The 14159-nt window shown below is 39.7% G+C and overlaps 1 protein-coding gene across 1 annotated transcript; it reads left to right on the top strand.

Moving 5' to 3' along the window:
* Positions 1-632: 632 nt before the first annotated feature.
* Positions 633-13152, top strand: mecp2 (methyl CpG binding protein 2). Its single transcript, XM_027007677.3, has 3 exons — positions 633-730; positions 4761-5105; positions 6023-13152. Exons 1-3 carry the CDS (start codon positions 699-701, stop codon positions 7263-7265), a joined length of 1620 nt encoding a protein of 539 aa, XP_026863478.2. The 5' UTR covers positions 633-698; the 3' UTR covers positions 7266-13152.
* The last annotated feature ends 1007 nt before the right edge of the window (positions 13153-14159 follow it).

Below are 14159 nucleotides of genomic sequence, written 5' to 3'. Positions count from 1 at the left end.
ATAGTCGCACTCAATTTTCAAGTTTATATAATTTCAAGTTTCAAGTTTAAATAATCGCAACTTCAGCGATTATTTTTGTTGGATCTTGAAATTGTAAATGATGACCAAAAGTAAAGCAGAAATTATTGTTCGTGTCCTGTCTCTTACTCTTACTCTTGCTTATTAGCTGATGGTAGGCTGCTGCACTCAGACTTCGCAGAGTCAGACTCCATATATAACCGACAGAACTGTGTAATTGTTCATAGTTGAAAATGTCTGAAAACAGCCCCTAGGTGTTTTGGGAAATATGTCAGGCAGTTTAGAGAATATTCTATGCATATAACAGGCCTACATGCAAAAACAGGTGACTTATACTTTAACCTGACGGTGACCATCAATTCAAGGCGCAACTTTTTTAGTCTATTTTGAGACAAAAAATCAATAATATTTAAAAACAAACGTAAATAAAGGGCGTCTAAAACGGTCCTGGACTGTTATTCTAATGTGCATTGCAGTGTCCCTTACACGGCCTAGACATTCTTCTCTGATGAGTACCTTTCACCAATTCTCGCGAGATGTTCTACTAATAACGGTTTCGTTTTACCTCGTATCTCGCGAGATCTCGTGCAGAAGCGATGGTGTAGAGGGAGTGGGAGAGGGTGAGGGGTAACCACAAAGATGTTGCGTGATTTTTTGGAAATTTATTTATTTAAATAAAAATGGCCGCCGCAGAGAGCGGAGAGGAGAGACTGTAAGTGTGAATTGCTACATTCACATCGCAATGCTGAGGCGGATTCAATTGTTGGGAATTGCGATTCGCTGTTGCGTATTCGTTGTACCATTGTGGAGTGTGGTAAAACGTTAGCTTGCTAGCCCGTTAGCTTCGCTCGCGAAGGCGTTGAGAATACGTCACTTGTATTTCCCCCGCTTTCCCAGATCATGGATGATCATGGCAACACTTTTGTGCGGCAGTTAGCTACTCGCTAGTCCGCTAGTAGTAGGAGGAGGTGTGTTTGTGTCATTTTCTGACGTTACTCAGAACTCTTCTAAAGCTCTGCAAGCTAGCTAATATCATCGAGTGTTTTTTTGTGGGACACTGTAGTGGCTTCATGTTTGTTGTCTGATATTCGAGGTTCTCTTAAGTGTATAAACTCTACATATTTTTTTCTAAGTTATGTTATTGCCGTTAGTGGCTGTCAAAACACCAGCCAGTTAGAAGTTAGCTAGCTAGCATACCTAGTTAGCAAACCAGCTAGTTTTGACGCTACACAGCGGCAGGCTGAAATTAGATTTATTCCAGAAAGCTGTTTAGCTAGCTATCTAATGGAGTTGTCTTAACATAGCCATATCATCTGGTAATCAAAATGACATAAACTCAGAGGTTCACTATTGGATATACAATTACACAGTTGTGGCCTTGTTCTATTTTCTGTTTATGTAGCCAAACACCCAAGTTTGCACATGGATGCAAGTTAGTTAGCTAGCTAGCCAGCTTGCAATCTATTTTTGTTTGTTGTCACTCAGCTTGAATTGCTACTCATTTGACATATAGCTAGCTAACTGGATAGCTAACCTAACTAGATGTATAGAGTGGACATATGCAGAATTGCGTTTTATCTCACTGTTCCTGAAATGTATGCAGCTAACATTTCTGTTTTTGGGAGGATGAGCTTGCGTGTAAATGCACAAGGCACTCCCATGTGAACAGGCTTGTGATTTCAGAGTAATATGGTTGAGCTAGCTTCCGGTTACTAGCTAACGGAGTCAGCGACATAACATTTATACATTTTGTCTCAAAAACCTTTCAGCACATATTCATGATATTATCGCCAGCACACATACCTTGCGTGTTCTTGCATGACTAACATGAAAATTCCTTTCCTAAGGGCAGTAAAGTGGCAGAGGTAGTACTGCCATATGGACATTTTATATGAATAAACTCAGGCTAACATGACCTGTATAATGCAGCATTAATTGCTACTACATCCCTTAACTGTGTGACGACCACATGCATTGACTTTGTTGACAGCATGGTTCTGAAATGAGAGAGAAGCGATATCAGGCAATTTCTCACCGACTGAAATTGTCATACATCACAAACATGGCGAGATATTAAAATGTATACAGATGTGCTCAGTTTCACTATAGTTCTAAACTGTATATTGTACACTACTCTTTAAAAAGTTGTATGCCCCTTGGTTATAAATTGTCTTTAAGACATTCTTCATTTGCGTAAAATAATATTTTTTCATGTGTAAAATAATGTGTTGTATTATGCAATTAATGTAATCCAGTAAAAATAAAATTTTGGGCCTAAACATTGACATTGCATAGCAATTGTGCCATTGATTTTCATAGCTGTTTGTAAAAATGGACTACTGTGTACCAAGCATAGCACTGTTTTCAAAGGTATATTAAAATGTTTTAATGCTACTCTTTTCATTTGCATTGTACTGACACCCAGCCCTATTCCTTGTGAAAACAGCCATGGGTAGTACATATGTGGTATTTGACAACAAATTGTGAGATGATTTATTAAAACTCCATGTGAACAATGTAGATATCACAATGCTTTTCACTTTGTATGTCAGAGTCAGTGAAAATTTAGGCGGGTTTCTGTAACACTTTGACATATCCGCTTTGCTATCTGACACGCATTCTTCAGTGTCGCCTGACCACAAATACGGTTTTCTGCTGTTGGTTGTCTTTGAATACACTTGTTCCAAGGCAGTCAGTGATAACTTGCTACATGAAATGACCCACTTTGTGAAGTGAACCATAACGTTTCTGTAGCTTACTAATGACACAAACAGGAAAGCAGCTTGATTACGTGCCACTCAAGACACAATCACATCACCTTGTTATCAGTATCTGCTTTGATAGTATTTGTAATGTAATAGTTTAGGGCTTCACATTTTCACATTTTAAACATTTATTTAAGTGTCAGTATTATATTTTACTGCTCATTGTAAAAATGAAAGATACTCTTTTCAAATGTATTTATTATTATTTTAAATTTGTGGGTATCCGTTAACACCTGACAATTTTTGTGGGAAGATTTTTGCTAAAGACTAAATGTTCTGAATCTCAAAAATTTGTACTCTCACAAGAAGCTTGTTTTGTGTGTCGCTTAGGAGAGTTGTCACTTGACTGAGAGATTTAGGATTTTAAACAGCATAGTCTATAAATTTACATAAATTCGGTATTATAATATTATATATTTTTCTTCAGATTGCTGTTCTTACATTAAATTTCAGTCTGTGAGAGTAACTCTCATGGGAGCAACTGTGAAAAGATTTCAGTAACTATAACCATTATACTCAAAAACATCACTGTGGAGTTTCACAGTATTAAATCATTAATATCCAGTTTTCCCTGCAATTGTCTGTATGGAAACCTCGTTCAGCCATTTAGAACCTAGTTGTAATAGGCCTATTCTCAGAGCATTTTTGCTACATTTTAAATATTTAAAGAAGGACGTTTGGAGGGGTGGACCTTGCACACATATGGTGACTTTTCTCAGCATAGTATCAGGACATATTGTAGAAAATGTAGCTCTTTTATCTGTAATAAAATGTATGTGATTTGACTTTCACTTATTATAGTTGAAACTATAGCATTTTATAACCAGCTCAAATTGGTATTTAAGTTTTTCTCAATACACAAGTCTGTTTTTATTATCAAATAAGTTGTTTTGTTGAGTAGCATAATGTATAATCTCACACTGACTGCCTTTCAAACACTAACTTCCAAATATAAATCAAATGTTGTAGACATGATAAGGTTTGTGAATGTGGCATCTCAGAAGTATGAGACATTTTGGAGTTGGAGACTTTTTGGAGTGGTACTTAAAGATGACATGCAGCTTTAGGGGAGCGAGGGTAGCACACCCGTCACTTAGAGCTAGTTCTGTGAGAGGCATTAGACATACTACAGTGAGCAGAAAAAGTGATCATTTCAACATGCTGTGGATAGAAGATGAGATTCTGACACCCTTTTGCATTTTCAGACCAGTGGGTGTACTCAAGGCCAAATATAGCCACTTAGGCAGCTTTGTAACTACTTAGGATTCTTTTTTCTCCTCGATAGCAAAACCACCTAAAACATGAGTGTTGGAGGTACATAGTGCAGTGGTCTTCCCCTCTCTGAACATCTGGGGTATCTTCACACTCTAGGGTGCAGTGGAAGAATGCATTTTACTGTTCCCTGCTGCACTATAATACATTGTCAGTGTTTCTAATTCTCTCAAACAAGGGAAGTTGATTAGAGACTGGAGACGTTTGCACTCATTTCACTGTCAACAGGTTGAGATCTGCGGTCAGAGGGTTTTTAGCCTTTTTCCTTTTTAGACTTTGGTGCCCCATGTGACTTCCTAGACTAGACAGGCAGTGTCAAATGTGACCTTGCCTAAAGTGTAATAAACATGTTTATTTGAATATGTGAAAATGAAGGCTGGTGGCACGCACACGCATACACACACACACACACACACAGATACACACACATACATATATTTATATATATATATATATATATATATAGCAAAAATTGTAGAAGGACACAAAGAAACAGCACATTTCAGACAGAGGTCCTTCATCAGCTGTGTAAGCAAGCTACATGAACAGGCACAGTTTTAAAAAAAAAGTCACCATACTATGCACTGAGGGGGGAATGAAAACCCTCGTGACCTCCCTTAGCAAATGAGATGACTTAAAGTGTAGGCCACGCAACATCTTGTCTGTGTAACTTTGAGCACCTCTTTCCTGTTGTTCTGCCTGCAGAGGTGAGGGGAAGGGGGAGGACCAGGAGGGCTCTAAAGAGAAGGCGCAGAAACAGAAGAAGAGCAAGAGGGAGCGGCAGGATGTGGAGGGTGTCGAGGCCACCGTGTCCACGCCCCCAGCCGTCATGGCCCTTGTGCGTCCTGATGATGGCCAGCAAGCTGAGGCCCTTGACGCTGGAGCAGCCAGCACTCCGGAAGCCACTTCCTCATCCAAGCAGCGGCGGTCCATCATCCGGGACCGAGGGCCGCTGTACGATGACCCGTCTCTGCCTCAAGGCTGGACGCGGAAGCTGAAGCAAAGGAAATCGGGGCGGTCCGCTGGCAAGTTTGACGTCTACCTGATCAAGTGAGTAGTTGGTAGTGCCAGTAGCGTGATAAGGACAGTTGTGGAACATTCACTAATTAAGACCAACTTTCTTCATAATGAGTTCAAGCCAGTAGTGGCCAAGAGTAGTCATTTACAGATTAATTAAATGTGATTCCCTCCATTTCTCAATGTTAGTTATGGTAGACATTTTGGGCAAAATATCCTTTTTAGAATGGAAAGGCTTTGTTCTAATTTAAAGCGACTGTCACTGATCAATATTTCAAGCATCTTCCTGACAGTCTCTGGAATCCCCAGACTTATTTTTTATTTATTTATTTTTTAATGGCCCGAAAATACACTGCCGTAGCTGGAGAAAAGGAATTGGATCAGACTTCCACAGTGTTATATTGCTCCATGGGCCAGACTGTGCTTGGACCCTGGAGAAACATGGACAAAACAACCTGGGTGACTGACTCTGGTAGTGCTACATTACAGCAGCAAATACATAAACCATAAAAGGACAGAATTGTCATGTGAGGGTTTATTTATTCTTTTTTTTTAAGTAAGATATGGTTTGTTCTGGTTCATACCTGGGAAATGTATGTTTCATTCTAGACATGTATGTGGACTCACTGTCAGAAGGTCGCTGTGGATAATTCAGTGGTGTGAAGTGTGTTCTACTGCCCATTATAACTTGATGGATAGGGTGTTTGTAGGTCAATGTGGACTGGCGCGTCCCAGTTCCCACAATGTTTATTTGTGCTGGCTTTTAATGTCAGCAGCACTGAAGAAGGCAGCCGGAATGATACACGGACATAAAGGTGTATTTCAGCTTGTGTTAAATAGCTCACATTTTCTCTCATCTCTGGATATTCTGGTGTTTTCTTCAATATGTGCAAATTGTTGTTTGTGTTGAATGTGAAGTAAAACATGTTTTTCTTTACTAATTTCTCCAGCCCAGAAGGGAAAGCCTTCCGTTCCAAAGTAGAACTCATGGCGTACTTCCAAAAGGTGGGCGACACCACCACAGACCCAAATGACTTTGACTTTACGGTAACAGGGCGAGGCAGCCCCTCTCGCAGGGAGAAGAGACCGCCGAAGAAGCCCAAAGTGGTCAAGCCGTCTGGCCGAGGGCGGGGTCGGCCGAAGGGAAGCGGCAAGGTACGGCAAGCCACAGAGGGTGTGGCCGTAAAACGCGTAGTAGAAAAGAGTCCGGGAAAACTCCTTGTCAAGATGCCCTTTGTTGCTCCGAAAACTGAGGCGGGGTCCCCTTCAGGACAAGTTCCTGTTCCCAAACTGCGTCCAGGGCGAAAGAGGAAAGCAGAAAAAGAACCACCAAGCACCCCAAAAAAGCGTGGGCGCAAGCCGGCCGCTGTATCCCAGTCCGCAGCGGGGATGGGGTCAAGTGCGGCTTATGCGGCCGCGGCCATCGTCACAGCAGAGGCCAAGAAGAAGGCGCAGAAGGAGACTGCTGCCAAACCCGTGCAGGAAAAGGCTCTTCCCATCAAGAAGCGCAAGACACGGGAGACAATGGAGGAGGCAGAGGGCTCTGCCACCGCTGCAGCCGAAGCAGCGCTGCCAAGTACCGGGACTGGCGTGGTGAAACGACCCATCCCCCAAACGGCGCCCCCTGCTGGAGCAGAGGCAGAAACAGGACAAAAGCTTCACAAGCACTCTGGCCGGAAGCACAAGGAGGCGTCGGCAGCGGATCCAGGAAATGGCGGTGCCAGCAGCAGTGGACCAAAGAGCCACAAGAAGAGAGATCAGAGAGGGCAACACCTCAAACACCTCCATCATCACCACCACCATCACCAACACCACATGCCGGTGATGGAACCTTCCATCTTCACTCCGCAGGCTCACCAGCTTTCCCTTGGGCATTCCACGCATGGGGGGCCACCAGCTCCTCCAGCTGCCCCAGTGGAGAATGAGCCTCAGGACCTGAGTACCTGCAGGCCCAGACAAGAGCCGTTAGCCTGCAGGGATGAGGCCAGAGCCGACAGCTGCGCGGCTAGAGACACTCCAACGGCCGGAAAGATGGTGGCCACAGAGCTCCGAGCCCAGCAGCAACAGCAGCATGGCACTGTGACGGGGGAGGGGAAGGAGCTCAGAGACATTGTTCCTCCCTCTGCTGTTCCGAGGCCGAGCCGGGAGGAAACGGTCGAGTCCAGGACACCTGTGAGTGAACGTGTGAGCTGACTGGCTGGCTGACAGATGGACAAACTGACCAATCAGCTGCGGCGGCTGTGTTTGTGTGCAGGAATAGAGGCACTCACAGGGGGAGGAGTCATTTTTGTTTTTTTGTTTTTTTCTTCCTTTTCTTTTCATTTTTTAACCAAGGGAAAAAACAACAAAAATACAAAAAAAGTAAAAATACTTAAACAAAAGGCAGCTGTTGTGTCTAGTTCTCTTTGTGAGTTGGATGCAGGGCGATAACTGACGTACTGCTTCCGGATGAATTCTCAGACGATTTCTTTAATTTGCCCATTTTGAGTTAATTAATATAAACATTTTGGGAGCCATGTGTTATACCTTTGTCAAAGCTTCTAGGTAATAGCAAGACACTGAAATAGTAATGGATGCACAAGTCATACTTCACGGAGAAGCTATTTTTAAACTAATTTTTCCCTGCCAAAATGCTTATGAAATTATCAAATGCCTCACAATCGTGTTACCCAGCACTATAAAGAAAAAAAATCCCCTTGTTTTCTAATGTCATAATCCCTCTTTTCCTTCATTTTATAGAGTTGTCTAGTAAATGAAGGTAGGCTGGTTGATTTCATGAAGAGTGTAAGGTGGAGCCGGGCTGGAGAGGGTAGTAAAGGGCCACAATGAAACTCCCTTACCTGTTTACGCAAATGTGGACACAGATGTCATAGCGCTGTCACCCCGTGACCATTGTTTTAAACCAGAGAGGCTAGTCAGACAGTGACAGACAAGAACCTCCTGTTGGTGGGGTTTGCATGATGGGAAGATGAATGTATTTTGGCGTATGAAGATCTTTGAGACATCAATCATGCTTTATGATGCCTGGCTGGGTTCTGAGCCTAAATGTCTTTTTCTCTGTCCTGCTGGTGTACTAAGTGCAGAGATGTGGAGAGAAGTTCTTGAATGATGAGTAATGTGATTGACCTTGTCACCCAGATTGAAGGCTACTGTATTGGGAAGGATTCTCTCTATTATAATTTGTTATGGGGAGGATAAAGCACAAATGTGTTTGTGAGGGAACGCTGAAAGCACAGTCCAAACTAGTGCATGAAATGAGCAGTTCACATAAAAGAATCGTTGAAATGAAATTCTGAAGCAGTGTATTCTAACATACAGCTTTTATTCCTTGTTTTCTGTATATATAAAGTGAAATTAAAAATGGTGGCCTTGTGTTTTCTAAACACATTACAGCCAACAGCATACCGTTTGGAAATGTAGCCTTTTATTTTTCCTCCTTAGTCATGGTGATAGAGTAGTCAAAGAAGTTGCTATGAAGAGAAGACACAATAGACCTGCTATATTTACTCAACTTCTAAGACAACAGCTGCGATAGTGTGCATGGGACGCTTATATTGGCGTGCTCCAGGTCTTAATGCTAAAAGGCACGGCTGTTAGCCACAGCACTTAGACATTTACCTTTTCTCTCACGTACTTACAAGAGGTCATCAAGCGATGCACAGTGCTACTGCCTAACAGTTAGTTGCGAGACAGTTTCCCAGATATCGTGAACTTAGTTGGGGGATAAAAAAGACACTTTAATTGTTCATAATCCATTTTTTTTTTTTTTTTTTTTAAATCCTTTTTTTTTTTTTTTTTTTTTTTTTTGGTCTTTGTGTTTACATTTAACATAGTATTGCTTTTGTAAAATAGGTTATGGTATTACATTGACCTAAGCCTTTTAAAATATATATATATTTATTAAAATCAAACGAAGACAAATTCAACACCTCATACAGTGCCCCTTTTTGGTATGGAGCAACACAAATAAACCCTGGCAAACCAAAATTAGCATAAGAATTTAGGATCAAGCATGGGAATTCTACATGCCTTAAATTTTTGTGCAGTTATTAGAAATAAAATAATTGCAATGTTATAAAAATGTACAAATTTTGATATCATGCATTTGGGATGGAAGTAGATCCCAGAGTAAGTAAACTGCAGAAGTGCTTCTTGGTCAACAGAGTAGAGCTATATTAATGCTGAAATGTTAACAAATGTGTGTTTTTTTAATGTGATAGATAAATGGCACTTTATATTTACAAAGTAAAGCAAACTCATAACCTGACTATTGAAATAGGAGAACCTCTCTCATTTTGCAGTCATGTTGGTTAGCCTTACATGAAATCATACTTTCTATTTCATGTCAGGAGGTTGTAGCTTATTTTACACAATAATAGAATTTGATTACTCATATTAAGTGCAGGGTATCTTTTAACTCATGGGGACTACCCCACCCCACACCCTGAAGACCTGCAGACAACAAGATGAAGTGTACTGCACTGAAGACAATATGCATAAAACTGAAAGATTTGCAATTGGGGAGTTTTGAATTTTTGGTCAGGTAGCCTTTACAGTGATTTTTTAATTCCAAACAGTAATGGCCAGTAGTACAGTGGAGGCAATTTAGTTGTTTATCTCCTCTCTCTTATTAAACAATTTCTTTGTGGTCAAGTAAACACTCAAATCTGTGCTTTTAATACCTAATGTGCTGACCTCCCCCCCCCTGTATTTTTCCTGTATATGTATATTTTTGTTTCATAATGTGACAGAAATGATGATCAGAATGTTGCAGTTGTGTCTTTTGAATAGGTTCACAAAGTGAACTTGGGCAAAAGGATTCCTGCCTAAAAGTGTGTGGTAGTCATAGAAGTATTTGTCATTTCAGAGAAGCATGCTATTCATTTACTTGTGACTTTGTACAAAAGCCTACGCACACTCACTTTTGAGGTTTGGGTGACGTTTGTGCATTGCACTGATTAACACGGGGAATTGTTTATATGTTTAAACCCTGATAAAGGATAAATATAAGTGAAATCAACATGTTCTTGAGCACTTGTTCAAGTGTGAATCCATTGGATTCTGAGGACTAGAACTATAACGTTGTTTTAGTGTTGACTGGGATTAGGGTTTAAAAATGCATGCAACTGAGAACTATTCATTGGTTAAAAAAAAAAAAAAAAGTGCTTTAGGATAGTGAGTGCTTCATTATCCAGTATCTTAAAAATATTTTTTTTCCTTCTGTTTTATGTAGCTTATTGGAAGTTTATTTAGATTTTTCACCAGGGGGAAAAATAATAATTATTTTTTACAATTTATTTAAATGAGGGTTTTTCCTAGAACATTTTAATTTTCCCTATTGTGAAAGGGTAAGTGTATATGTGGTCTATACCCACCCTCTTACCCATCAGCCTCCTCTTCACCTCGACCCTAGTCAGTGGGGAAGGGGCACAGAGAAACTAGAGCATTTGCGCTCTGGGGAAAAGGGCTATTTAACATTTTCAAACAGTCAAAATATGAAGGACGATTTGATCAAGAAAGTGAAGCCATCGAGGCATAAGCCTTGTTAGAAGATGGAATTCATTCTGTTACACTCACACTAGGTTAACTGGTTGAGGTCTGATCACTGGAGTTTCAAGCAGCTCCAGATACCACGAGCTTCCTTTGTTCAGCGGCCCACATGTATCAAACCCCAACAGATGGCTAATCCTGGCCAAGATCCTCTGTCCATTCTAACTAGATGCACTGGCCTATGAAAAGCAGAAAATCGGACCCTGAATAAGTACTTGGACAGGTTTGATACATATGGCCCACTAGGAGTTCTGACCGCTCACTTAACCAATGGCTGACGACAAAGCTGACCTACACATGGTAAATGTCGTCTCCCTGGTCTGACTAATGTTGGAGGGGAGGCTGTAGCAGGAGGGTGGAGGACTACAGTGTTGGGTAAGCAAGCACAGCAGGAGATAAAAGCTACCAACACAGAGATGCATATGTAAAGGACCATGACATTCAACAAAGGGGAAATCAGAGTTTTGTTTTGTTTTTAAAGAAAAACCTCCCGACATGAATTTCAGTCGTTATGGCTCTACATTAGCATTGTGTGTAAATGTGGATAAAAAGGCAACCAACAATGCTGCATCTGTATGAAAAATCGGCAGTGATGTATCTGCCATAGAATGGGTAGTGCCTTTGTTTTGGGAAACTGACTAAGGTGGCCTTTGATTACAGAAAACACCTTTATCCCAATGGAGCAAAACAAGTTAAACAAAGAGGGGCTGATTGGTCATTTTCACAAGCAGGATGTGCTCTAAAACTATAAAATATTATTGTTTTAAATCTTATTTTCCATCAGCTGGTCCTTTTTGTCTTCTTCATAGAAATGATGTATTCATGTAACCTTCTACTTAATGAACAGTAATTTATGCTTTTTGTAGCACTCAATGCCCACTGTCAAAAATGGAGTCCTACAAGAAAAGATGAAAATCACATTTATTTATCTGTTTTTGTGCCTCTGGCAGACAAATATGCTATGGAATGTCCTTGTGTCCCTGTAGTCAAAATACATGCTATGTACGTGAACATGTATCAGTATGCATGATTGCCATTAGAAGGTAGTACATTGCTTGCCCTTTACTATTCTTCATAATGATGTTTTTGGAACACTCCTCTCCAAGAGCTGAGCCTAACCAACTGGCCAAAAATCTGAGGGTAGATTCACAAGGGGTGGATGCTGTATATGATCAGTAATAGAAAGTGTTACCAAAAAAAAGAAGCAAAAACTCACAAATAAATAAAAAAAACAAAACAACACAAAAACAGACCCCAAAAACCCAGATACCACACTTTAGTTGTATTGGACAGGAATATCTTTTACTTTAAAGTAAAGTTTTCTTTCCCATTTGTTGATTTTGCCAATCAAAGATGGTTAAGGGCGGACTTCTGACATTGTTACCCCAATGCAGTGGCAAACGTATTCCAAGTAAATTATATTTGTGGATCTTGGTGTTGGATTTTTCCTTTTTCTTTCTTTCTTTTTTCTTTTTTTAAACCAATCTTGGGTGTAGACTATTTTACCTTAAAAGCAATAGTATACTTAGTAGACCTGATTTGCATTCTTTCATTTCTTGTGTCTTTAGATTGTGTACAATGTTATGTATTTAAAGAAAAAAAGTAAAACAATTATAAGGAATGCCTGAAATACAAATTACCAGTAATTACATGCATTAAATTACAGCACTTCAGATAATACAAGAAAGACAAATGAAGGTCAAATAAAAACACAAGTTCAAAAAATAGGTTCCAATCTTCATTGGTAGAAAGTTCATGGTCTATTTAACATAGTCTTGTGCCTTGAAGTTTCAGTAATAGAAATTTATCTTTATACCGTAGTTGTATTTTTATTCTGAGTCCTGTGTTTGCCTCTTGTTGGTATTCAGTGCTTTGGGTGTGTTAAGAATTTATAGAGATCAACAATATGTTTGCCTTGTTTTATTTTCATACAGAAAACCGCATTTGGAATAAATTAGGAAAATGTACTTGGGCAATATTGACTATGTAAAAGGTAATAGGATCTTGGTATTTTTCATCCCTGATATGTTGAATGTGTCACATTGGATGAAATGTGTGTTTGTCGGGAAATGTTCACCATTTTACATTGCGAGTTGTTCATCGTAAAAGCCTGCCTCAAATAGTATCTTCCAACTACAATTTTGCATTTTATGAAAGGAATATTTCAACCATGACTAATATGACAATGAATTTAAGATCAGCACTTTATAAAGTATGTTTCCCGGCAGGACACCCATTAACGTTTTGTATGTATTTTTTACCGTTGTCCGAAGTTGCTGTTTTATTTTCATAAATTTTGATTTAGTTTTAAATAAAAGGGATGGGTAGTACTATATATCTAAAAATATATTATTTTAACCAAACAATCCTACAGCCTAGGTGTCAGTGGTTACTCACCATTTGCCAAGCTAAGTCCTTGCCTTCCTGAAAGTGAAAAGTATAGTTTGTGTCTACTTTTATAGTACTGTGTTACTGTATTATTTGTTTGCCGTATGTAACAGATACACAACAGTAAACTGCATTTACCTTCTTCTTGTCTAAAACGTTTATTTCATTCATGTTTTCCCTCACATGTGCAATGTATGAATGTGTAGTAATGATTAAGGCAAGTTATGGACCTATTTTTGTGAGTCTTATTTTGAAATGTTTCAGGTTGAAAGAAGTATTCCAAATGAGTGACTCATACTTCACTGGTACGGCAACAGATATCGCAAGACATGGTGACAAAAAGTAATTGAGTTGGTTGTTCAGTAGTAGACTATGATTACACGTACTGTCAAAGCTGTTAAGTTATATTCATGAGTAAACTGTCCAGTTTGTCTTAAATGTCTATTTCTGAATTCTCTCCAAGTATTTTTAAAACGTAGGATTTTTTTTAACATTGTAGGACATTTTTAAACATCAGGATATATAGCAGGATAGCGCACAGTTGTATTTGTATCATACCCTCATTAAAACACTACATACTTATGACGTAACTTAATTTCGCTCCGTTTTTACGCCGAGACTGATTTAGTTTTAAATAACGAAAGACCTTTTCCTTTTTTTCTAAATAAAATAGTATACGTGGAATGTGGTCTTTCGGCGCAGCAGTTAGCTTTTCGCATTTTTTTCTACAGGTTTGAGATAATTTGATTACGAACGTGCGTAAATAGACGTTTGCTGGGCCACGGCTGGTTAGAGGAACTAAGGCCACCCTTCCGATGCTGAGTCAAAACAGCGCGCTTGTGAGAAAGGGCAGGGGCAAATCTCATGTTTACAACACTCACTAGCTCGACCGGCGAACCTGGATAATTTTTTGGAGACTAAGGCTCAGGCTAATAAATAGTTTTCTTTGATAAATTAATGAACGCGTTTTAACTGACCTGATCGTTAAACTTGCTACACATATCTAAATCAATAAAGTTTATTTAGACTTGACAGCATTTGCCGGTACTCGGCTGTATGACAGCTCTATTTTCTTATCAACGTAGGATGTATTACTGTTATCTCCTGTTGACATGAGTCAACTGTCCTAGGGATTGTGCGATTTTATTT

Source organism: Electrophorus electricus, chromosome 25 (genome assembly GCF_041902795.1).
Source record: "Electrophorus electricus isolate QZ-2024a chromosome 25, ASM4190279v1, whole genome shotgun sequence".
Lineage (NCBI taxonomy): Eukaryota > Metazoa > Chordata > Actinopteri > Gymnotiformes > Gymnotidae > Electrophorus > Electrophorus electricus.
This window is presented reverse-complemented; position numbering and strand designations above follow the sequence as displayed.

What these genes read in the sequence shown, in the direction of transcription:
- mecp2 (XM_027007677.3), top strand. Translation starts at nt 699, where the DNA reads ATGGCCGCCGCAGAGAGCGGAGAGGAGAGACT. An exon ending in GAGAGCGGAGAGGAGAGACT is followed by an intron (nt 731 to 4,760) that starts GTAAGTGTGAAT and finishes TTCTGCCTGCAG; the next exon opens with AGGTGAGGGGAAGGGGGAGG. An exon ending in TTTGACGTCTACCTGATCAA is followed by an intron (nt 5,106 to 6,022) that starts GTGAGTAGTTGG and finishes TAATTTCTCCAG; the next exon opens with CCCAGAAGGGAAAGCCTTCC.